The sequence below is a fragment of the Lissotriton vulgaris genome, chromosome 5 (genome assembly GCF_964263255.1).
Source record: "Lissotriton vulgaris chromosome 5, aLisVul1.2, whole genome shotgun sequence".
In the NCBI taxonomy this organism is placed as follows: Eukaryota; Metazoa; Chordata; class Amphibia; order Caudata; family Salamandridae; genus Lissotriton; species Lissotriton vulgaris.
The window spans coordinates 1,938,847,325-1,938,872,454 of NC_141693.1; the positions used below are offsets into that span (position 1 = coordinate 1,938,847,325).

Genomic DNA, 25,130 nt, shown 5'->3' on the forward strand with positions numbered 1-25,130 from the left:
CATCCCTCGAGTGTTGTCAAATGTGTCCTTTGTGTAATTGTTGTCAATTTGCAAAGCATGCAGATGTGGGGGTGTTCTTTTATCTTCGCCAAGAAAGGATGACAGCTGTACAGTTTTATTCTGGAAAGTCATTTGGTGTGGTATAAGGCATGCTCTAAATAAAGCCTTGTTCCCCTGAACCTGCCAATCTCTAGTTCCCCATGTAGATTTTAATCCAATATTGTCTTTCCAAAAGTCAAACCCTTGTATTGACAACTGAGTAATAAAAGATGTAGAATTAATAAATTTGGTATCAGTAAGCATAGTTTTGTTAACCTGCAAAGGTGTGAGTTTATAATGGTAGGACTCTGGATCAGCTGGATTGCGACCTGAAAAAAATATGCAAACTTCGGTGCAAATGTTTTTGAGCTACCCTGTGGTGTGTAGTGCTGTGTTCTCATTGTGTATAATTAAACACTGCATGTGGAGGATTTGCTCTATGTACAAAATGGTGACCTTAATGGTGAAAACGGAACATTTCATCATAATTAGCATTACCATCTGTCAGGTTAGTAATCAAGTTTCCACGGGAGCGAAGAAGGATCCCTACACCTCCAGGACACAGGAGCAAGAATGCAAATAGATACACACTCCTGTCTACTGTCTCCTAAAAGTATGAGGGAATTACCCTAGGAGTGTCCACCACTCTCCTCATACAAGGGGGTATGCAGGGTACAGCAGGAGTCGTAGATGGATGTCCAGGCTAGAAAACAAAATAAGCAATACACATAATATATCCTTACTTCACTAACCTGCATGCAGGAGACATTGACATGCGTGATTCTGCAGGTGTGCTTCCCCCAACTGTAGATTAGACAGGCTTTATCGAAGAGTTCAAAAAAGGTAGGCTGAATAATCAGTATCGGGGTAGGAGGATTAGAACTCTCGAGGGACATTCACACCAGACAAACAAAAACAAAATATGGGGGATGTGAGGAGCACCGGCCGGCTGTTGTGGGCGGACACAGCGGAGCAGCACACACACACACGAGGAGAGACACCCGGCCCTCAAAGGAGACAAGGGCGGAGCGCTCACTCTCACAGGAGGGATAAGACAACAAAATAAATTGCCAGGTATTCTCAATCAAACAACAGAAGCAAGGAAAAAGAACCAAGCGAACTAACGCCCGCTAAATGCGTGAGAAAAGTAAGGGCAGACGCGATAAATTTCTCGCGTAAGAAATCAAGAAATGGCGAAGCTCGGCAAAGATACGCTCACACAGTAAACGACCATCCAGCTGAGGCAGGGTCAGGGAATGAAGGCAACAAAGCGGAAAAGGGTCCAAGGAGTCTCTGCGAAATCCAAAGAACGCCACGGAGACCTCGAGTCAGGAACCAGGAAGTGAAGAGGGGGCGTGGTACCAGAACAGTAAGCCAAGCAAAGGCTACGTTCTGCCGTGCCTCTTTTCTCAGTTAAGGGAGCGTCTAAAAATTAACTCGCTGTTTGGTTTTAGGGACCTGGGAAAAAGACCACAGCTCAGTAATCTCGCATGTCAAGGTGATTAATTCCTAACAGTACCCCTCCTCAAAGGCCTCTTCAGAGGACCAGGCTTAGTAGGATGAAGTCTGTGGAATTGTTTAATCAATCTCGCTGCATGTATGTTTTCTGCAGGTTCCCATGACCTATCCTCTGGGGGGTATCCTACCCAATCGATGAGGTACTGGAGTTTGCCTCTAGTTTTCCGGGAATCTAGAATCTTTCTCACTTCGTATTCCCCTTCTCCATCAATTTGTATAGGTGGAGGAGGGATTTCAGGAACAATAGACAGGATATATTTCTTTACCAAGGAGCTGTGGAAAACAGGATGTATTTTCATGCAAGGGGGAAGTTGCAACTTAAGGGTAACAGGGGATATGACTTTTTCAATGTGGAAGGGACCTATGAACCTGGGCTGGATTTTTTTCGATCCTTCCATCTTTAGATTTCTGGTGGACAACCACACTTTCTCTCCTATTGTGTACATGGGTTCGGGCCTCCGGTGTTTATCCGCTTTTTTTTCAACGCTTCTTTAGCCTTACTTAACTCTGTCTTTGCTGTTTCCCATACTAGCTTGATTTGGGCATGGTGTTCATCAAGGGAAGGTACCGAGGAATCCTTGGGAGGGATGGTAATAGGGATCATCCTAGGGTGTTGTGCCTGCACAAAGAAAAAAGGGGAGGTATGTGTAGCGGAATGGATAGAATTATTGTAGGCGAATTCGGCCAAAGGTAAGGCTTGGACCCAGGTGGATGGAAGGGAAGTCAATAAACACCGCAAAAATTGTTCTAGGGTTTGATTGGTCCTTTCTGTTTGCCCATCAGTTTGGGGGTGATAAACAGTGGATAATCAATGGTCTATCCCAGCATAGAACACAACCCCCTCCAGAACTTTGAGACGAACTGTGGACCTCGGTCTGAGATTATGACCGTGGGTAACCCATGTAACTTGACAATGTCTCTCAGAAAAACAGATGCTAGTTCTTTGGAGGAAGGCACTTGCTTCAGAGGTATGAAATGTCCCATTTTGGACAGTAAATCAACAACCACATAGATCGAGGTAAAACCTTGACAGGAGGGCAAATCCGTCATAAAATCCATGCTAATCGTGTGCCAGGGATGAGGAGGAATGGCTACGTGTTTTAAGAGCCCTGTGGGAGCACAATGCGACGCCTTGTGGCGAGCGCAAGTGGCGCAAGCTTGTACATATGCTGTTACATCTTTGAGCATGGATTCCCACCAGAACCACCGGCTACATAAGTCATGGGTTTTTCTAATGCCTGGATGACCAGCCAAGGTGCTACTATGACACCATTCTATTTTTTTTTTTTTTTTAATTTCTTAAATATATTTTTATTGCAGGAATTAGTAAATCGTTACAATATCGACCAACATTGTATCACAAGCAATATCAACAGAATAAGGCCCTCTGGCCCCCCACCGTAAGTTCCGTACACAGCCATCCGGCCCATAACCCTGGGGTCGGGCGGCGAAATGCAATGGGGGAGCAGTAGGATGCTTGAGCTGGTCCGGATGATTCACTGTCCGTCATCTGCTTTTCCAAACAAGCCTATAAACCCAAAAGAAAACCCCCACCCTCAAAGGACTACTAACTAAAAGAAAACCCACCCAACCCCACCACCAGCGCCAGGGAGCTACCGACACAGGATCTGCCATGGGACCCACGGGGAAAGCAATAGGACTATCAGTACAAACGTTTACCGGGACTCAGGGCGAGTCGCTTCTTCACCTTCAGAGTCGCTGGGGGCACAATAATCCCTGAGGGCCTGCACCAACATTTCCCACTCCAACGCGGCCTCCTGCGCCTTCTCATTACGCTGCCTCCAAGCTAGTTGATATCTCAGCGCGCTCTCCCCCGCCGCCCACTTCAAAAGCTCACTGTGTCATCTGCTGCCTGTTGGACCAACTCGTGCCTTCCAGTTCCTGGTCACCTCTCGTTTAGCAAGGAGGAGCCCTAGGTCGATAAATTTACTAGAAATTTTATTCCTGGGGGTATGGGGAAACCAGTGCAGGAGCCCCACCGCCTCATCTAATGATAAGGATCTCCCCGTCACCTCCTCCAGGGTCGTCGCTACTTCCTGCCAGTAAGATGACAGTCCTGGACAGGCCCATAACATATGTAGGAGGTCCGCTTCCTGAGCTGGGCACCTAGGGCATTCCGCCGAATTCGTGGCAAAATATCGCCTGATTTTCACCGGGGTCAGGTACGCTCTATGGAGAACGTAATAGTGGACCAGCTGAAAACGGGCGTTACGTGTGCCCTTCCAGGCTCGTCTCACCAACTGGGACCAGGTCGTCTCCGGGATCTCCCTACCAATGTCCTCCTCCCAGCGGTTTCTTAGAGTGGTGAGAGGAGCCAACCCTTCGTTAATCAACCTGCCGTAGAGGCAAGTGACCGCCTTCACCGTGCCCGCCGACATCATCACGTACTGGCACACCTGAGATAAGTGGGGTTCCTCCTGCCCGTTCCTCCAGTGTGCCTGGATCACTCGTACAATGGCCGAGTGTAGCAGAAAGTCACCACGGGGGATCTCGAAGCGGTCAATAAGATCCTGGAAGGACAAGAGCGCTCCGTCCTCGTACAGATCCCCAACCAGCTGTAAGCCGGCATCCTCCCAGGCCGCCAAGCGTGACTAATCCCCTCCGTGGGGGAGGGCCGTCAGCATCCCCAACGGTATTTCAGGCGCATATGGTATTCTCAGTTGGCCTCGGGCGTGGGCCCGATTCCAACACAGGCGGACAGTCCGCTCCTCCATCGACAAATCCCGCAGGGCCAAACGTTGTCGCAGCGCTATAAAGGAGAGAACATGCCTGGCCATGCCCGTCCCCCTCCCGTCTTCCGGGCCCCGGAATTCCCTGGCGATCTCCTGGGTGAAGGTCTGGAGCTGCGCCGCCAGATAATACTTTTCAAAGTCCGGCACCGCGAGCCCCCCCTCGTCTTTCGGCCTCATCAGGGTTTTGAGGGCCACCCGCCGTCGGCCCGACCCCCAGAGGAATCCGACCACCATAGAGCGTAACAGTCGAAACGTGGCCGGTGGGACCCAGATCGGTAGAGTCCGGAAGTAATATAATAGCCGGGGAAGCGCCACCATTTTAAGCAGGGCGATCCGTCCCGCCACCGAAAGCGGCAGCGTGGCCCAAAAGTCCATGCAGCCCCGGAGTGCTCGAATACTGCAGGCAATGTTCCCATCTAGGAGGTCGGGTTGGTCGTAATAAACAAATACCCCCAGGTACTTAAAGCAGTCGGGTTCCCATCTAATCTCCCTACTTAGGGCAGGGGCGGGAGTACCCCTGCGTACCGGAAAAAGACAGGTCTTAGACCAATTCACTCGGAGGCCCGAGACCTCCCCGAACTCTGTGAGCGCCACCGCCGCTCCACGTAAAGCGTCGAGCGGGTCCTCCAGGAAGAGCAACAGGTCGTCCGCATACAGCGAAACATAATGCGGGCCCGCAGGCGTCCACAAGCCCGTATAGTGGGCTCCCGATCGAAGGTGCAGCGCGAGTGGCTCCACCGCCAGCGCAAAGAGAAGTGGGGACAATGAACACCCTTGCCGCGTGCCTCGTTCTACCGGATACCGCGAGGAAATCAGTGGGCCCGCCCGGACCCTGGCCGAAGCAGAGGCATAGAGAACCACGGTCCACCTGACAAAGCCCTCCCCGAGGCCGAATCTCCGCAGCACCGTGCAGAGGTAGTCCCACTCCAGGCTATCAAAAGCCTTCTCTAGGTCCACCGACAAGACAACCGGGGACGGGGCATCCACGAATGGTTCCCCTAGCAAGCGGAACAACCTGCAAATATTCATAGTCGTGTTCCGCCGTGGGATGAAACCAGCTTGGTCCTCATGCACCAGGGAACTCATGTGTCCCAGCAGCCTCGAGGCCAAGATGCTGCTCAGTATTTTATAGTCCACCGTCAACATCGATAGGGGACGGTAAGACCCCGGGTCGGATGAGTCTCGGCCCGGTTTGAGGAGAGGAACCACCAACGCCTCACACATCGAGCTCGGGAGTCGCCCCAGCCTCTTCGCCTCCCTGTAGACCACCAATAATCGAGGGGCTAGGAGGTCAGCGTAAGCTGCATAAAACTCCACAGGTAGGCCATCCAGGCCCGGGGTCTTGTTTCTCGCCATCCGTTTAATGGCCCCGCGGATCTCCCCCAATTCAATGTCGGATCCCAGGGCTTTCGCCACTTCTTGCTCCACTGTGCGGAGCTCCAGTGGACGCAGATAATCATCAAGTCGGTCAGGGTCTTGTGCGGAGCGACTGCGGTACAAACATTCATAATAATGCCGGAAGCAACTAAGAATCTCCGGTTGAGTGTGTACCTCGGTTCCGTCTGCCTCACGCATACTTGTCGTCGATTGGGACTGGCGCGTAGGGTTGGCCAACCACGCCAACAACGCGCTCGATCTGTCCCCCTCTGCGATGGACCGGACCGTATAGGCCTTATAATCAAAACAGCGGAGCCGTTCGACCTCTGCCGCTACCCTCTCCCTCGCCTCCGCCGTTTGTATTTGCAATTCCGGGTGTCCGGGGCGGCTAATTTCAAGCTCGCGGAGTTTCCGGTCCGCTGCATCTAAGTCAGCTAGGATAACGCGCCTCATGCCCACCTTCTTAGAAATACAGTAACCCCTCACCACTACCTTAAAAGCGTCCCATTCTAACGCTCTAGTACTCGCGGTGCCGCCGTTGGACGCAAAATATTCCAATATCTTATCCCCCAGGTCCGCCCTGAAAACACTGTCCTCAAGAATCTCGGGTCGCAGCTTCCAGGTGGGCACCGCCGGCGTCCCGGGGAACCAGCGAAGGTCCAGCAGGAGGGGGTTATGGTCCGAAATGGTCCTGGACAAGTATTCAGATCGGACCGCTGCCGAAACCAGTTCGGGCGACCCAAGAAAGCCATCTAGTCTGACATGCAACTCATGAAGGCTCGAGAAATACGAATAATCCCTAGGTGCGGGATGATGCGCCCTCCAGATGTCCGTCAAACCCCAGCGGGTCTGCCAATCCTGACGACCCTTAGCCGTGCGACGAACCGGAGAATCGGGAAGCGGTGGATGCGAGCGGTCCATGTCTACGTCCACTACGGAATTGAAGTCTCCCCCAAGCAGAAGGGGCCCGGAGAAGAAGTGGGCCAACGAGCCCGATAGCCTGGAAAGGAAGGCAGTCTGGTCCATATTAGGAGCGTACACACAGCAAACGTTTAAGTCCCTCCCTCCTAGAGTGCCCGAGATGGCCACGTAACGCCCCTCTGGATCTATCACTGTTCTCGTGACTTGGAAGGGGACCCCTGCTCTGATCCATATTAGCGCCCCTCTGGCATAAGCGGAGTACGACGTGGAAAAGACCTGCCCCCGCCACCTACGCTGTAGCGCCGCCCCTTCCGCCTTGTTCAGATGAGTTTCCTGCAGCAGCTCCATTTGCACTCCCCTACGCACTAAATAAGCGTGGACCTTGTGGCGCCTGGACATAGTATGAAGCCCCCTTACGTTCCAAGTGACACATTTCAAGTTAGCAACATCAGCCATTGTCCCATATTGTTCTCGCACAGTCTCCCCATCCGGGTCCCCACAAAGAAAAGACATCATTCCTCCCAGCACTGATGGCGGCCATTTTCCCCAACCAAAACCAAACAACCCAAGAACGAACCAAACCCTCACCCACCCACCCCAGAACAGGACCCAAACTGCACCATCTAGATCCCATCCAAACCTCGTCTACCATCAACCCAATAACCCCTACTAATCCTACGGTCGCCACCGTAGGAAGGCCTTAAGGGCCAGGTGCGGGCCGGGCGGAGGCAGTGGGCCCTCGGCGCTCAGGCTACCAGGACTATAACAAGCCCTAAACAGTGCCAAAAACCTCTCGGGGCAGAAACAGGGGCACCCCACCCCTCCCTCCCTCTTTGTCAGCAATAATGGACGGCAACCGCCTCCCCCCTGCCGGGCCCCCTCCCAAAATAAGGCAGCATACCCTGTTACCCTTGTCCATCCAAAAGGTCCTCCACCGATTTCGGTGTGATCACCGGTGTATGGTCACTGAGTCCTCCGAGTCCGATGGAGCCTCCTCTTCACCCGGGTTTTCTTCCTCCTCAATGGCTTCGTCCCGTGCACCCGACAACTCCGACAATACTTCCAACACTCCCCTCCGCTCCGACGACGTCTCTGCAGTTGAGGGCCCTCCCGTGCGGCCGCGGCGATTCCTGATCCTCCTGGATCGCCGTCTCTGTTCCGGCTCATCTGCCTGTTGGGACGAGGAGCCGAAGCCATCTTTCCCTGTCCTGTAAAGCTCGAGCCAGGCACAGACATCCTCCGGGGTGTCGAAGAACTGAGTTTTGTCATCGACAATGATGCGGAGCCTTGCAGGGTAGAGGAGCGAGTACTGGATGCCCTCGCTCCTGAGCTCGCGCTTGACCGCTAGGAAGGAGAACCGCTTGCGTTGAGTCTCGTAGGTGTAATCCGGAAGGATGTTCACCTGACTGTTCGCTACCTTGAATGGACCATTATGTCTGGCGGCATTAAGGATTAAGTCCCTGTCCCGAAAGTGCAATAACCGCGCCACCACCGGCCTCGGGGTGCGTCCCTGTTGCGGTGGCCGTGCCGGGACTCTGTGGGCACGCTCCAGAGTGTAGAAGGAGGATAGCCCCTCCGGGCCACCGTGTCACGGAGCCAGGTCTCCAAGTATGTCACCATGTCGCCATCCTCGATCTTTTCCGGTAGGCCCACTACACGGATGTTGTTCCTCCTGTTGCGGCCTTCCGCATCCTCCGCCCTCTGTTCCAGGGTCGCAATTCGGGATAGGGCATCCTTCATCGTCGCAGCCAAGGTTCGCTGCGCCGGCTCCAAGGTTTTCACCGAGCTCTCCACTTCCTTGACCCGGTCCGAAAGTTTGCCATGGTCCGCTCTGAGGAGGCCTAGGCTCGTCGCCACCTGGGCAATGTCCTGTTGGAGGGCCGATCTCGTGGTCGCTATCGCCTCCAGGACGCGGTCGAACTGTTGTTGCATCGACGCGCCACCAGAACTCTTTGGGTCCCCATGCTCCTCTTTGTCCTGGGCTTCCGAGTCCGAGGCGGTCGGGGTAGTCCCCTTGGCTCCTCTAGGTTTCCCCATGACGCCGGGGGCACTCCGTGAAGGTCCCGGAGTAGGCGTCTCCGGGTGCAGATGTCGACCACGACCCTCCCGGTTACTGGTCCTCAAATCGAGTATGGGAGACCTCCTTCTCCAAGGCCTGTGGAGACTTCTCCGCTTCGGCTCACGCCACCGCCACGGCGTCCGAGGGCACCGATGAGGGGGCGGAGACAACCGTCGCCGAGTCGGGCAGGCCCGCTCACCCGCTAGAGACCCGGGGTGAGGGTCACCAACTCCATCGGACGATTTGTGGTGCCAAAGTGTCGCGCCTCCCATGGAAGTGACATGGCTAGGTGCGGAGTCGTGAGTCGGGCCACCGCCTGGATCACAGGGCGCCCGCTCCCGGGGTCCTCTACAACGTGGGCATCCGCCCGGTCACCCAACCGAGTGCAGACTCGTTGTAAAAAGTCCAATCCAATAGATATCCAATGCACAGAGCAGCCGGGGATGGCAAAACCGGGCGCGAGTCGCTGCTCGCGACGCTCCTCCAAGTCAGTGGGTCCGACCAGGGGGACAAAGAAGTCCGGGCGCCATGTTGGGTCGCACTCCGCAACTCCGCAAACTTCGGTTTTACTCCGGAGCAACCCTCGTCCGAGCTCCACCAGGGGCCCCGGCAGGTCTTCGTCGGTCCGCTCAGCAGAATGCGGGGTCTGGGGTGCCCCGCAGCCTCCGATTTAAGGGATAATCCCGGGCTCAGTCCCGGAGCCGAGCTCTCAGGCGACCATCGCCATCGGCGCCCAAGCCACGCCCCCCTATGACACCATTCTATGATAGTCAGTCTCAACTCTGAAGCAGGGACAAACAACTTGTTGTCATGATAAAATAATCCTTCTCTAATGGTGTGTAGTGGATCCTTCAACCAGTCGTCCTGTGATACATCCAAGAGAAGATGATTGATTTGTTCAAGAAGGTCCTGCTCTTTTTCCCCCACACCCAGGATTTTTTTTTCAGGTATTATAGGACGGGGTTGTTCTTGTTCCACATATTGGTAATGACCCAGCCTTGACAAGGCATCAGCTTTTCCTTGCTGTGTCCCTTGGCGGTAGGTGATTATAAAGTCATATTCACTAAAGAATAATAACCACCGCATTTGCCTGGGAGTGAGAGCTTTAGCTGATTTAAAAAACTGAAGATTCTTGTGGTCCGAATATATGGTGACAACATGTGGGGATCCTAGTAAATGATGCCTCCACTCCTGGAAGGACAATTTAATCGCTAACAATTCTCTCTCACCTATAGTGTAATTTCTCTCTGCGGGTAATAGGGTTTTTGAGAAATACGCTATAGGGTGCATGTGTCCTATCTCAGGGTCTCTCTGTGAAAGTATGCCTCCCACCGCGTATTGAGAAGCATCCGCCTCTACAAAAAAAGGTTGAGTATTATCTGCGTGATGACGTATAGGCGCAGAAGTGAACTGGGTTTTTAAGTCACAAAATGCTCTTTCTGCTTCATTCGACCATTGAAAGGGTACTCCTTTTTTCAGGAGTCTGGTTATTGGTGCTATAGTATCAGAGAAGTGATCAATAAACTGCCGATAAAAATTAGCGAATCCTAGGAACGATTGTATTTCCTTCACAGAAGTAGGACTTTTCCAGTTCACCAAGGCCTCAATCTTCTTGGGATCCATCTGCAGACCATTAGGTTTGATAGAAAAGCCCAAGAAATCTACTTCAGTAGTGTGAAACATACTCTTTTCCAATTTGGCGAACAACTGATTTTCTTTTAACTTGGTAAGGATCTTTCATACATGTACCACGTGGTCTTTCTCATTCTGCGAGAATATAAGGATATCGTCTACATAGACGATCACAAAGATGTTGATATATTCACGCAAGATGTCGTTGATAAAGTACTGGAACGCAGCTGGTGCGTTGCACAGACCGAAGGGCATTACACAATACTCATAGAGCCCATAGTTGGTGCGGAATGCGGTCTTCCATTCATCGCCCTGTTTAACGCGTATTAAATGGTAAGCACCTCTGAGGTCTATCTTAGTAAAGATGTTTGCTCCTTTTATCTGTTCCAAAAGGACTGGAATCAGAGGCAGAGGGTACTTGTTTTTTATTATTCAAGGCTCTATAATCGAGGCATGCCCTGAGTCCGCCTTCCCTTTTATCTATAAAAAACAAAGGAGAAGACATGGGGGAAGTAGAATGTCGGATAAAACCTTTCGATAGCATGTCGTCTAGATAGTTTTTTAGATAGTCATTTTCTGCGGGTGTTAAAGCATAAATTCGACTACAGGGCAAATCTGCGCCGGGAATTAAGTCAATTCTGCAATCGTAACTCCTGTGAGGAGGTAATTTGGTTGCTTCTTGTTCATTGAACACCTCTTCAAAGTCTGTATATTGCTCAGGTACTTTCAGATCTAGTCCTGTTTGGACAGCGCAGTATAAGGGGAGTTCAGGTTCTCGGGCTTCTAAATAACACTGTGCTTTACAATACGGGGACATCAAGGTTACTGTTCTTTTAACCCAGTCTATAACGGGATTGTGTAACCAAGGTACTCCTAAAATAACTCCAAAATTAGGAGCGTCTATAAGATCAAAAACAAGACTTTCTGAATGCCCATTATTAAACATAATAATCACAGGCGGAGTTTGATAACTGATCATCCCTGAAGACAGCTCGAACCCATCTACTGCCCATATGTATTTGGGCTGGGGTTTTGCAACAAAAGACAGTCCCAACTGTTTAGCAAGTTTAATATCAAAGAAGTTTCCAGTTGCTCCTGAATCAAGGAGGACAGACATAGAGAATTGCTTTTTTCCGCTGTAAGTGAGTGTAATGGGTAAGGTGAAATGTTTGACTACGTGTATTTTGTTGGTAGAGATCTGATGAGGGATGTAGCTTGAGGAAGTGACCTCTCTATTCCTCAAGCTTGCTAGTTTTCCGAACTAGAAAGACTGCTGGCTGATAGTCTTGGTGTCTTAGGACGAACTGGACAGTCTTTAGCATAGTGGCCACCCTTTCCACAGTACAAGCACAAGTTTAATTTTTGCCGCTTGTCTTTTTCCTCTGTGGATAAAGGACCGCGTATGCCCCTGATTTGCATGGGTTCAGAGACATCTTTTTGTACTGGTTTCTCAATCTTAGGTAAAATGAACCTAGGCACAATATTCCGCGTTCTTTCCCCTTTCCTTTCATGCAAGCGATGATCCAATTTGACCACTAGATCAATAAAAGAGGCACAATCTTCTGGGGGGTTCACTATTTGAGAGAGTAAGTCTTTTAAATCATCTCCCAACCCACGATAAAACAATGAAGTTCGCTTGTCATCTGGCCAATGTGTTTCCACCACCAAACGATTGAAATTAGTAATGTACGATCAAAGATCTTTGGAGCCTTGCTTTAGATTGAGCAGTTCTGTATCACTTGCCTGCATGTATGAATGTTTGGCAAAGAGGCTTCTCATCTTTTCCTTAAAGAGATCTAAATCATATAGCGCTGGATCATTGTTCTGGACTAAGGGAACTGCCCAATCTGCGGCATTCCCTGCAAGATAGGAAATTATAAAAGCAACCTTGGCTGAGTCATCAGGAAAAGATGCAGTCTTACACAAAAAGTGGAGTTGGCATTGGTTCATGAATACATTGTATTTGTTGCTATCCCCGGTAAATCGTTCAGGCATGGCTAGGGGAACAGGAGTAGGGGTATTTACCGTGACTTGAACAGGTGGGCTGAGGGAATCGCCGCTGGCCCCTTGGTCTGTTTCAGGGGGAGGTAAAGTGAACCTAGAGGGTTGTATGTAGTTCTTTCTGGTCTTGGGTATGGTGCCTGTGTCTCGCTCGCCTGTTCTTAACTGATGTACTTCAGCTAAGAGTCTTTGATTCTCGACCCCTAATCTACCCACTTCTGACTGAAGGGCTACTAAGGCGGCAGTAATTTCTTCTATTGAATGAGCCTGGAGGTCTAGAGGACTTAACGAGGGGTCAGGCTCCATCTTCGCTCATGGGAAATAAATGTCGTGGGCTTGGCTTTCTGTCAGGTTAGTAACCAAGTTTCCACGGGAGCGAAGAAGGATCCCTACACCTCCAGGACACAGGAGCAAGAATGCGAATAGATACACACTCCTGTCTACTGTCTCCTAAAAGTATGGGGGAATTACCCTAGGAGTGTCCACCACTCTCCTCATACGAGGGGGTATGCAGGGTACAGCAGGAGTCGTAGATGGATGTCCAGGCTAGAAAACAAAATAAGCAATACACATAATATATCCTTACTTCACTAACCTGCATGCAGGAGACATTGACATGCGTGATTCTGCAGGTGTGCTTACCCCAACTGTAGATTAGGCAGGCTTTATCAAAGAGTTCAAAAAAGGTAGGCTGAATAATCAGTATCGGGGTAGGAGGATTAGAACTCTCGAGGGACATTCACACCAGACAAACAAAAACAAAATATGGGGGATGTGAGGAGCACCGGCCGGCTGTTGTGGGCGGACACAGCGGAGCAGCACACACACACACGAGGAGAGACACCCGGCCCTCAAAGGAGACAAGGGCGGAGCGCTCACTCTCACAGGAGGGATAAGACAACAAAATAAATCGCCAGGTATTCTCAATCAAACAACAGAAGCAAGGAAAAAGAACCGAGCGAACTAACGCCCGCTAAATGCGTGAGAAAAGTAAGGGAAGACGCGATAAATTTCTCGCGTAAGAAATCAAGAAACGCCGAAGCTCGGCAAAGATACGCTCACACAGTAAACGACCATCCAGCTGAGGCAGGGTCAGGGAATGAAGGTAACAAAGCGGGAAAGGGTCCAAGGAGTCTCTGCGAAATCCAAAGAACGCCACGGAGACATCGAGTCAGGAACCAGTGAAGAGGGGGCGTGGTACCGGAACAGTAAGCCAAGCAAAGGCTACGTTCTGCCGTGCCTCTTTTCTCAGTTAAGGGAGCGTCTAAAAATTAACTAGCTGTTTGGTTTTAGGGACCTGGGAAAAAGACCACAGCTCAGTAATCTCGCATGTCAAGGTGATTAATTCCTAACACCATCATACATTTGTCCAGTATTAAAAACTGTATAGTGCTCTAACCGTAAAGTGCATGAATTGCAATTTATGCACTATGTTAATGACCCACTAATCAGAAATAGTAGCAGGAGTGATAAGATATTTTAAAGAAATATGGAATACATATGGAATCAGTAAAGTTTCAGCTACATCAAATACATCATAGGATAACTTGAAATGTTCACCAGAGTTTCAAAACCTCATTCACCAGTTCAACAGCAGAGCGTTCTGGGAGATACTGTCCATTCAGAAGCAGAAAAAAGACTTTCACAAAACTGATCCAGAGGAAGAGGAAAAGTGATGCAATTGTAATCCAAATGTGCATCCATGCATGAAGGGAAAAGGCATGTCTTTTTGAATCGGATGTAAAATTTACAGAGTTCCTTTTGGAGGTGGTTGTGGTTCGACAAATCCGAAGAGAAGTAATGAAAATTGATGAAATAGCCTGAGGCAGTTTGTACAGGGTTCGGAGGCTCATGGACCTGTGTAGAACTGGTAGATGATGCTTATGGCGGTATGTTGTGGTAGGGGCAATCTTTGTCTGTTTACAGAATTGAAATCAGTGTTTCCATACATGAAGATTGTATGGTATTTCTTGATGTAACGGGAAGAATTGATACTTCAGTGTTACTGTCCCCAGTCAGGGAGAATAAGCTTTATCACTGGTCAACGCTTCCATTGAGACCACCTGTAGGATAGTTAGAGGAGACAGGTAACTACCCAGGAGCCCTTTTGGCCTACTGAATAAATCAGGCAACTGATGTGGTTTGAGATTTAGTGACGCAAATCTCTTCTCTTTGCTACCAGCATGGGCATGTAAAAGTACAGTTCTGGTACCTTCAACAGCCAGAACAGGCAAACTCCTTGTCCACAATCTCTCCTGGACCCTATAACCAATCTTTGGCATCCAACCAGGAGTTGCTGGCGCTTCCTTCACTTCACCAGTGGGGAAATGTTTCTGCTGGACGTTGCTCTGAACGTCTCGGAAGTCGTTCAGTTCCTGTAAAACATCCAAACGTTCACTGATATCAAAAGGTGGTTCTACCGCCTCTTTGCTGTGAGTGTCGGTCTGAAACCCACATCTTAACCCTGAACAGGATTTCATAGGGAGTCTGACCACCCAGGGATTTTCTCTGCAAATTATTGAGGGCTCTCTGGACCCCATACATATGGTGGACTCAACTGCGATCTGAACCCAATACGCTAGCTGTTAAAGACTGCTTTAAGTCATGGTTCTTCATCTCCACTACCTTGTTTACGTAAGGATGATTGGGTGAGGAATACTGTACAGTTACACCAAATTTTCCCATGGTGTCTTCATAAGCCCTTAAGGCAAATGCTGGACCATGGTACAAATAAAATGTGCATACTGCATATGTCCTGATGAAGACTTGCAGGTATTTTATAACAGGTTGGTTGTCAGTCAATTGCTGTGGCAAAACCCATAGGAATCGAGAGCAGTAATCCACTGTTACCATTGTGTATTTGTAGAACCCATCAGAAAAATTAAGGGTCTGCAGTTGTCCAGATAAACACAAGCCAGAGGCTTGTCAGAAATCAACAGAGGTGTTTGTGGTGGGCGAGCTATAATGGAAACTTTTGATTGTTGGCAAAGGTCACATTTAAGGACAAAGTCTTTGGCCTATTTCCATAAACCTGAACACCAGTAGAGTTTGTAGCCACCACCCCTGTGTGAGCAAATGCTAGGCCATCATGTGCTGCTATGATCAATCCTAACCTGTGGTCTGAATTGAGTATTACTCTATACACTGTGCCCCACTCCGGGAAGATTAGCAAATGTAATATGTTGCATACTTAATTGGTAGGAATAGTTAGTTGGAAAGCCTTTTAGCAAATGGGTGCCATCACATGGAGTGTTGACAGCCATCATGGTGTCTCCATCTATCCTGTACTAGAATGAGTAATTGCAGTGACTGCAGCAGTTTGCACTGTCGCTTTTTCAGCTTCATCAGCCATGGAATTCTCTGCAATATGTTTTCCTACGTGCTGATGACTCTGAGTGTGTATTATATGAGTCTGTGGCAAAAAAGCTTTTGAATTGGCTACCTGTCCCCAAAACATCTGTGGCTTTATTGTATACCTAACCTCCACCCCTGAAGGGATGTCCCTAGAAACTGTCCTATGATGGGGTGTACATGGTGGATGAGCACCTATGTGCATTAGCCATAGATCTGTGCAGGACAGATAAGTCATGGCAAATGGTACAAAGAGAATGAGCATTTTGATAGGTCAAACCTGCCCTTTTGAATATTAACGCCTCTTCTACCTACGCCTTGTCATCAGCAAGGCAGGATGCATGGTATTTACAATTCGAGATTTCATGTTAACATTTTCTTACAGTGACTAGGACCCTAAAGCTAATTTCGGCTGTAGCAGCCTAGCTGTCCTGTGTAGAAAACCAGAATACAGATTACAATGCTAATACTGTATTTTAAGAATAGGACTAGGAAGAAAAATAGTTAAAAAGCAATTTTTAATAGTTATTAAAAAATTAATTCAATGGTAAAGTCGGATATTTAATAAATATTAAGGAAAATAAATGTTTAGAAAGTTACCTTTTGCCTGCCTAAAGTTGCTGGAGGCCAATTCGATTTGCTGTCCAACTTCTCTCAGGCATTCCTTAGCATTCAAGTAGGTGTGAAAATCCTCCCATGAGCTACACAATAGGTCTCTGTGATTGACAGGTCGACCTGAATGAGCAGGGATCACTCCTTTGATCTCAGCCGAAGGGTGCGTGCTGTGAGCATCTTTTTGACATTACAGTGTCAAATCCTGCTTTACAGTTATGCTATGTTTATATATAACACTGGGGACATGCTTGAAAGGAAGCAAACAAGCTGCCAAGTCAATTTTTGTGTATTTACTGTCTGGTTGCTGTAAACTATGCTTTTGACCTACCAGACATCTGTCTCTGGGTTTCACATAGAACCCTTTAGGCTCACTTTTCCACATTTCTTGTGTATCCAATATCTGGTTTCTGTAAATCTTGCTTTTCTTCCGCCACCCTTCTTCAGTCTCTGTGTTAATTGGGGGCACAGTGGGTGCCTCTAACCGGATTTTAGTGTTAGATGTTGGAGGACACTTGAATTACCATAGTACATTCCCACACACCCCTCTCCAGCCCTCATAGTCCAAGTTGAGTGTGGCTGAATACTTTTGCCATCGTGCAAGGCCCAAAGTGAGTAGAGCTGGTCCCTGGAACTATTACCCCATTGGTTAGGGCATGCCTAGGAGTAATTCCCACCCACTAGCTCATGCCAGGCATACATGTGGCATCTCAAGGCACCCATGTCAGAACTCTGCTGACCTGGGGAAGAACAGAAGTGGCTTGGACCTGCTGTCTGTTACCTGAGAGGAGCCTTGAAAGAATAGTCCTGGCCCCTCTTGTACCAATGACAAACAAGTGGATTCCAATGGTCCTAAGGCGGACCTCTTTTAAGCTACAGGGATACAACGCGCTACACTGCTACACCAGGGGATAAAGGGTTCATTCTGGCATTGGTTGTGGTTATTCTGTGAGCTAGGCTTTTACAGTATGTATACCAAGGCACACATACCAATGTATGTAACGTGGCAAGTTGGAATTGTACCTAGGACACCTGTAATAAGAGACAAGACTTACATGCAAACCAAGGACCCTTACTAAGAGGCGAGTCTGGCATATATGCCTATGGCCTCCACTAAAATGGCAAGCTACGTTGTACAAGCAGGACTTGCACTTTGAGGGTAGGCTAGCATGTGTATACTGGACACACAGTAACATCTTCCCTTTTCTTCTTCCTGCAGCAACAGAATGCGACTCCGTCACATACATGAAGGATCCACTGGACCCCAATACAGTAAGTTGCCTCTCCATATATTGACTGGTCTGCAGGTGGCACACACCACTCTAAAGCACACAGAGCTGACTGTGTTCTTTGATTAAATAGGCAATGGTTTATTATTTTTTTCAATGGCTACTGATTGTTCAGTAACTGCGCTTGCATAAAGGGAAGGGAAGAAGGTGATGTTGGAGCCTTTTTACTATGGCCTATTTTCTTGCATGTTCTAATGCATGCTCTAGAATATGTTTTGATTTGTGGTTATCATTTCAGTCTGATGTTTCGTGCTTAACTGATTTACTGTAACTTCACGATAAGTTTATTTGTGTCTGGTGTCATGTCTTCTTTTGCATTGATTAACAATCTTTTTATGATGGCAGTTGTAAAACAATAATAATAACCCTGCCCAAGATGTGAAAGTCTCTCTATCCAAGTTTTACTGTAATGAACCAGACCAGTCCTGCAAAATAAAGACATTACCCAATGTCATCCAGTCACAATACGGCAATAGGTTTGAACAAGTCATCAGGTTAGGGAAAGGTGCTCACCCTAGTGAGTCTTGTACAGGTAATGAAATGAAAAAGAAATTTCTAAAGCGCACTGCGGCCAAGCGGCTTCCTGGCGCTGAGGAGCACAACAGTATCTACAGAGGGTCCCATGAGAGGTTAGCCGGGAAATGCCTGAAGAAAAAGAAAAGTTTTAAGGGCTTTACGAAAGTGAGAAAAAATGGGGATAGAGCGGATGGAGAGAGGGAGATTGTTCCAAATCTGGGGGGCCAATACAGAAAATCGGGTGCCCCCGGTTCGGGATTTGCGGAAGCAGGGGACATGAAGGAGAGAAAGAGAAGAAGAGCGGAGAGATCGACTGGGAGCGTGGGAGGAGATTAGAGAATTAATGAAGAGCGGGGCAGAACGAGCGTGCGCCCGGAAAGCCAGACAGGCTAATTTAAACCGGGACCTGAAGAGAACCGGGAGCCAATGGAGGGATTTGAGGGCCGGGGTGATGTGGGAGGATTTGGGAAGACGAAGGATAAGGCGGGCCGCCTGGTTTTGGATGGCCTGGAGACGGCGAGTTTCGTAGGCGGGGATGCCTACGTAGAGGCCGTTGCCATAATCCAGGCGGGATGTAATGAGGGCCGTGATAATGGTTTTAAGGGCATCAACAGAAAAGAACCGGGAGATCTTACGAATAAGGCGGAGGGAGGAAAAACAATTATCCTCTCTTCTTTTAGTTTCATAGGATGCCCAGGTCATAGTTGAAAAACATTACTAGCACAGCAAATGCTTTCATTTGTTTTGAGGTGGAGGTGCTACACACCTGCAAGTTCAGCCTCCTTTTGTGCCTCACCATCACCCAAGTACAGTGTAATTACAGGCATGTAGAGTCCCCATTCCTTTAGAGTCATGGGAGGGGGGGGGGGCATGATGACTTTAATAGAGGCAGGTAACCCTGAAATAACTAACCTAAACAAATGTGTTCTTCTGAAAAGTCTGGATAAAATAAGTATCACTCCTTAAATTCACATTACAAGTTTGCATGACTTATACACAGATGGTACACTGACAAAATATCAATACTCAAAATATCCCCATACAAAAATAGTTTGACCAAAATATTGATGTAAAAATATCTACATCCTATACTTATAATAGTAAGTACAAAAGTATCTGGAAAAAAATATCGATGTCATAATATATTGCACAAAATATTATTTTTATAAATATATATATATATATATATTTATATATATATATATATATATATATCCAAACAAACACTGTGTGAATAAACCAAGGTTATATTTCACTTTTGGATTGTGGTTTGATTCCTGAGAGCGTACGATATTGGAACTTTTGTGTGATATATATATATATATATTCCTGATTTCGCCTCTAGCACACAGGATTCGAATCCCAAGAGACGATGCAGACCCAATATCGTGCTGAATATTCTTTATTGTAATTACTCGCCCAACACCACCATAAATTAGTAAATATTACAAAGAAAAATTAGATTTAATATACATTTTTGCAAATATAACAAATAAACTTAATTAAAAAAAGTTAAACACATATATAATAATTAATATATATATTTACTTTAAAACAATTATAAACTAATAATTTTTATGTACTTTATCATTTTTAAATTATATAAAACTTTGACAACTAAGGGCCCCATTAGGATAGCGGGCGGATCGCCCCCGCCAGGCCGGCGGTAGCCACCGCCGGCTTGGCGGGGGTGATCCGCCTGCCATCCATGCCGGAATGACCCCCCGCCATATTACTATGGCTGGGGGGTCCGCAGCGGTGGGAAAGACCGTCCACCGCTTTTCCACCCCGGTCGCCTTGCGACCGGGCGGAAATGGGTTCTATATGGTGGCGGTGTCTATCAGGCACAGCCTGCCATATTAGAATGGGCATTTTCCAATGCCTTTCCATGGCGGCAATGCAGAGTCTGCTTTGGGGACCTGTTGCGGGCCCCCAGGGACTCCGAGGGGTGGGGGTTGCACATGGGAGGTACCTATGGTACCCCCCAGCAGTTCCATGCACAACATGGCAGGCACTGCACAGTGCCTGCCATGTTGTGCATGGAAGTGCACAGCATGCCTTTCAGGCATTGTGGCGGGCGGTGCAGAGTGCACCGCCCGCCACAATGTTAGGAATGCCACAGTGGCGGGCGCATCCTAATTGCAGGCACGGGACCCCCGCGCTTATGGCGGGCAGTCCCTTGTACCGTGAGGATGGCGGGCGGGCAAAGTCCACCCGCCATCCTAATGGGGGCCTAAATATTTACACATATACATATACCAATAAAATGTAATCTATTTAAAAAGACATTCTATTATAATGAAAACATTTAACTATTTAAAAATCTTTGAACTTAAATTTCCCACTCCAGTTAGTACAACAGTAGGGAAAGTGTTGGATAGCGAGGGGGTACAAATTGATATTCCCACGCCAATGAGTGCAACAGTAGAGAAAGTGTTGGATAGGGGAGGAGTAAAAATTACTATTCCTACTCCAATGAGCGCAATAGTAGGGAAAGTGTTGGATAGGGGAGGGGTAAAAATTACTATTCCCACTCCAATGAGTGCAATGGTGCGAAAAGTGTTGGATAGCGGAAGGGTAACAATTACTATTCCCACTCCAGTGAGTGCAACAGTAGGGAACGTGTTGTATAGCAGAGGGATCACATGTAATATTCCCACTCCAGTAAGTACAACAGTAGGGAAAGTGTTCGATAGCAGAGGGATACAATCTACTATTACCACTCCAGTCAGTGCAACAGTAGGGAAAGCGTTGGATAGCTGAGGGATATAATTTACTATTCTCACTCAAATCAGTGCAACACTAGGGAAAGTGTTGGATAGCAGAGGGGTAACGCTTACTCTTCCTACTGCAATGAGTGCAACAGTAGGGAAAGTGCTGGATAGCGAAGTGGTAAAAATTACTATTTCCACTCCAATTAGTGCAACAGTAGGGAAAGTTTTGGATAGCAGAGGGATACAAATAAATATTCCCACTCCACTGAGAGCCACAATAGGGAAAGTGTTGGATAGCAGAGGGGTAAAAATTACTATTCCCACTCTAGTGAGTGCAACAGTAGGGAAAGTATTGGATAGCGGAGGGGTAAAAATTACCATTCCCACTCCAGTGAGTGCAACAGTAGGGGGAAAGTGTTGGATAGCGGAGGGGTAACAATTATTATTCCCACTCCAGTGAGTGCAACAGTAGGGAATGTGTTGGATAGGGGAGGGGTAAAAATTACTATTCCCACTCCAATTAATGTAGTGGTGCGAAAAATGTTGGCTAGTGGAGGGGTAAAAATTACTATTCCCACTCCAGTGAATGCAACAGTAGGGAAAGTGTTGGATAGCAGAGCGATAACATTTACTATTCCCACTCCAGTCAGTGCAACAATAGGGAAAGTGTTGGAAAGCAGAGGGGTAAAAATGACTATTGCCACTCCAGTGAGTACAACAGCAGGGAAAGTGTTGGATAGCCGAGGGATGAAATTGACTATTTCCACTCCGATAAGTGCAACAGTAGGGAAAGAGTTGGATAGCAGAGGGATAACATTTACTATTGTCACTCCAGTTAGTGCAACATTAGGGAAAGAGTTTGATAGCTAAGGGATAAAATGTACTATTCTCACTCCAATGAGTGCAACAGTAGGAAAAGTGCTGTATAGCGGAGGGGAAAAATACTATTTCCCCTCCAATTAGTGCAACAGTAGGGAAAGTGTTGGATAACGGAGGGATAAAAATTATTATTCCCACTCTAGTGAGAGAAACAGTAGGGAAAGTGTTGGATAGCGGAGGGTTAACATTTACTATTCCCACTCCAAGCAGTGCAACAGTAGGGAAAGTTTTGGATAGCAGAGGAGTAAAGTTTACTATTCCCACTCCATTCACTGCATCAATAGGGAAAGTGTTGGATTGCGGAGGGGCAACATTTACTATTCCTAATCTAATCAGTTCAAAATTAAAAACAAACAAAATATCATCAAAAGAATACAACTATTTTTTTATAAATTAAGTTAAAAAAATTAAAATATGTAAAATATACATATATATATATATATACATTTAACATAAAAAATGAAAAAATAGAAACATATTATAATATTAAATACATAACACAAATACCTACAAATATTATATTAAATAAAGTAAAAACATTTTTTTAAATAAATACATATTTTTATTTAGAAATTATTCATGAACAAAAACATTAATTATGAAATAAATGTTGTCTATTTACTTCCTAGCCTATAACACCACACAACTCACATGCGTAATTAACCTAATTAGTTATCAATTAAGCAAATATTATTAATTAACAACTAATAAAAAACATAACATTTAATTAACTTCCCACCCTTTACACCTATAATCCCCACATCCCACACCTAAAATTAAACTGTAAACAAATGAATTACACAATGACATTTTTGTCCAATTAAATAACTAACAGTATTTCACTGCTAATTATAAAGTAAGTAAACATTATTTACTCCCTACCCTTCACCCCTATAAACCCAAAACCCAAACACAAAAAAAATAATATAACAATTACCCTAATTAATTATCAATTAATTAATTAAAATTAAGGCTCCCTGTTTCCCGTTTTTACAGATTTTTACAGATAAATACAGACAGAAAACAATGTGTTTTCTGTCTGCATTTATTATTAGAAGTGGATAAATACAGAAAATTGTGCTTCTTTTTAAGTGACTCTTCATGCTGTCTTTCATGAATTATAGTGTAGGCCAGCAGCTGAGCAGATAGACAGCGTGGTAAATTAAAAAAGAGGATGAAACTTCTCTAAATAAGGGCATATGTGAACATACATCTATGGTATAATGGTAGCATTTACCAGTGGATGTATTGCTATGTAATATTTGACACTTTAAATAGCTAAAACACGACAGGCATCAAAGAATGAGTATGCATCTATCTGTTCAATAAATATGGAAATGTACAGGTTTTCAACTTCATTTATACGCGAAACACAAAATAAATATGGATAAATACAGATTAAATAGCCCAAAAATAAATATGGATAAATACAGACGGAAATGTTAAAAAAATAAATACCATAAAACTGGGAGCCCTAATTAAAATTAACTATCAACTAATTAGTCAGTAATTAAAAATAAATTATTTCCCCCCCTATACCCCTATAAACCCCACGAGCTGCACCTGAAATGAATTACACAATGACCACAATTAATTGTCAATTACTTAATATTAATTAACAACTAATTATGAATTAATTACAAATAAATTACTTCCCACCCATTACCCCTATAAACCCCACAACCCACACCTACAATTTACCCCAAAAAATTAGAAAAACAAATTAATATATACAAAATATTTATTAATTTATTATAATTACATTACTTCCCAACCCATTCCCCTAAAAACTCACAATACGCGACTGAACTAAAAAACACATTTAATTAAAATAAAATTAATAACTACTAAAAATGTAACAAGTATATTAATAAACATAAGCAATACATATAGAAAAAAATACACTAATTAAAAAATCTATATTTTAAACAACTATATTCTTGCAAAAGATGTTATTGACTTCTATATTTTTAAAATCGATATCTCTTACTTTAAAGTCGGTATTCTTGACCACAATATTCTTGTTGTCAATATTTCTCTGTCACGATATTTAAAACTCGATATTAGTGTAAGTAGACTTTTAATCTACTAAAAATGTAACACATATATTAAAGAACATAAACAATACTTATAAAAAAAACATACATTTAAAATAAATACTAAAATACATAACACTAATTAAAAAATCAATTTTTTAAACAACGATTTTTGCAAATGATATTTGACAGATATTTTTAAAATCGATATTTCTTACCTTAAAGTTTATATTCTTGACCCCAATATTCTTCCTGTCGATATTTCTTTGTCACAATATTTAAAACTCGATATTAGTGTAAGTCAACATTTCCAACTCGATATTGTGACTGAATACCTACACCGATATCCCTCATGATTGCCACTGGTAAAAAACATGGACCCAATGGCCAAAGCCACCTAGCTCTCATTGCCTGCATACGTATGCACACTTGGAGTGGATCACCAGTGGATCACCAGCAATTGTTTCACATTCAGGGATACCGGATGCCGTTTATTAGTCACCAGAAGGTAGAAAATGAGCCGTTATGTGTGAGAAAAGTTTATCTGAGACAGGAGGTCAAAGGGAATCAAACTGCCCTCCTGAAAGAGGTCTCCTAGTGTTTTAAGGCCCATTGAGTCCTATAGTTCCGCACCATATATGCTGCTGCCAGCAAGATTAGCAGTGTCTGAAAAGGGATATCTGGTGCATAGTGCCCCACTCCTGGTGCTATTCGCAGGGCTCGTCATTTGCTGGCAATAGTCACTCAAAGCAATGCTGGTGGGGAGGTGGGTAAAAAAATTTTGGGAAGAAATAGTTCCCTCACTTTGTGCACCTCCAAACGCAGCCAACATCTCGTTCTGGCTATGCCGAGCAAGTCAGCGGGCTGGGCCACTGTAGCCGGGCCACTAAATAGTAATGTTCAAAATTTGGCACCTCCAGCAGGTCTAACTCATTGGGCAATTGTAGTTTTGGAACGGCGCTTGCCGGCATTCCAGATCTGATCATCTAGCATCCAGAACACGCTTCAGAGGATAATGATGGGCATGTTTGAGAAGTAGTAGAGCAGCCTTAGGAGCATCACCATTTTAGACAGGGCGACCTTCCCTGCAAGGTGAGCGGAGCGATTTCCAGAAGGTGATCTGGGGCTGGAGGGCAGCGATCGCTCTCATTAAGGTGTCCCCTGGTAGATGAGAAACGGAGTGGTATATTAATATCCTAATATCAAAATGTGCAGGCCCCCCTCTTAATCTAGTGACCATCAATAGTGTTAGAGTATGGGGGACAGTCCCACCGCAACAGGAACATACATGTCTTTGACCAGTTAACCAACAGGCCAGGGGCTCTTTTAAATTCATGCAGTTCATGGACAATAGTTTGCACCCCCTTGTGTGTGTCCCAGACATAAACAAGAACATTATCTACATACAGTGATACTGCATGTATCTTTCCCCT

General features: G+C 46.1%; 1 protein-coding gene across 1 annotated transcript in view; it reads left to right on the top strand.

Annotated features, from left to right (window-relative positions):
- The window catches only part of LOC147717809 (uncharacterized), a 299,575-nt gene that overhangs the window by 89,564 nt on the left and 184,881 nt on the right, over window positions 1–25,130 (top strand). Inside the window, exon 6 of the mRNA XM_086924596.1 lies at window positions 17,483–17,535. Within this exon, the coding sequence (XP_086780722.1) occupies window positions 17,483–17,535 (53 nt within the window). The remainder of the gene's footprint in view (window positions 1–17,482; window positions 17,536–25,130) is intronic.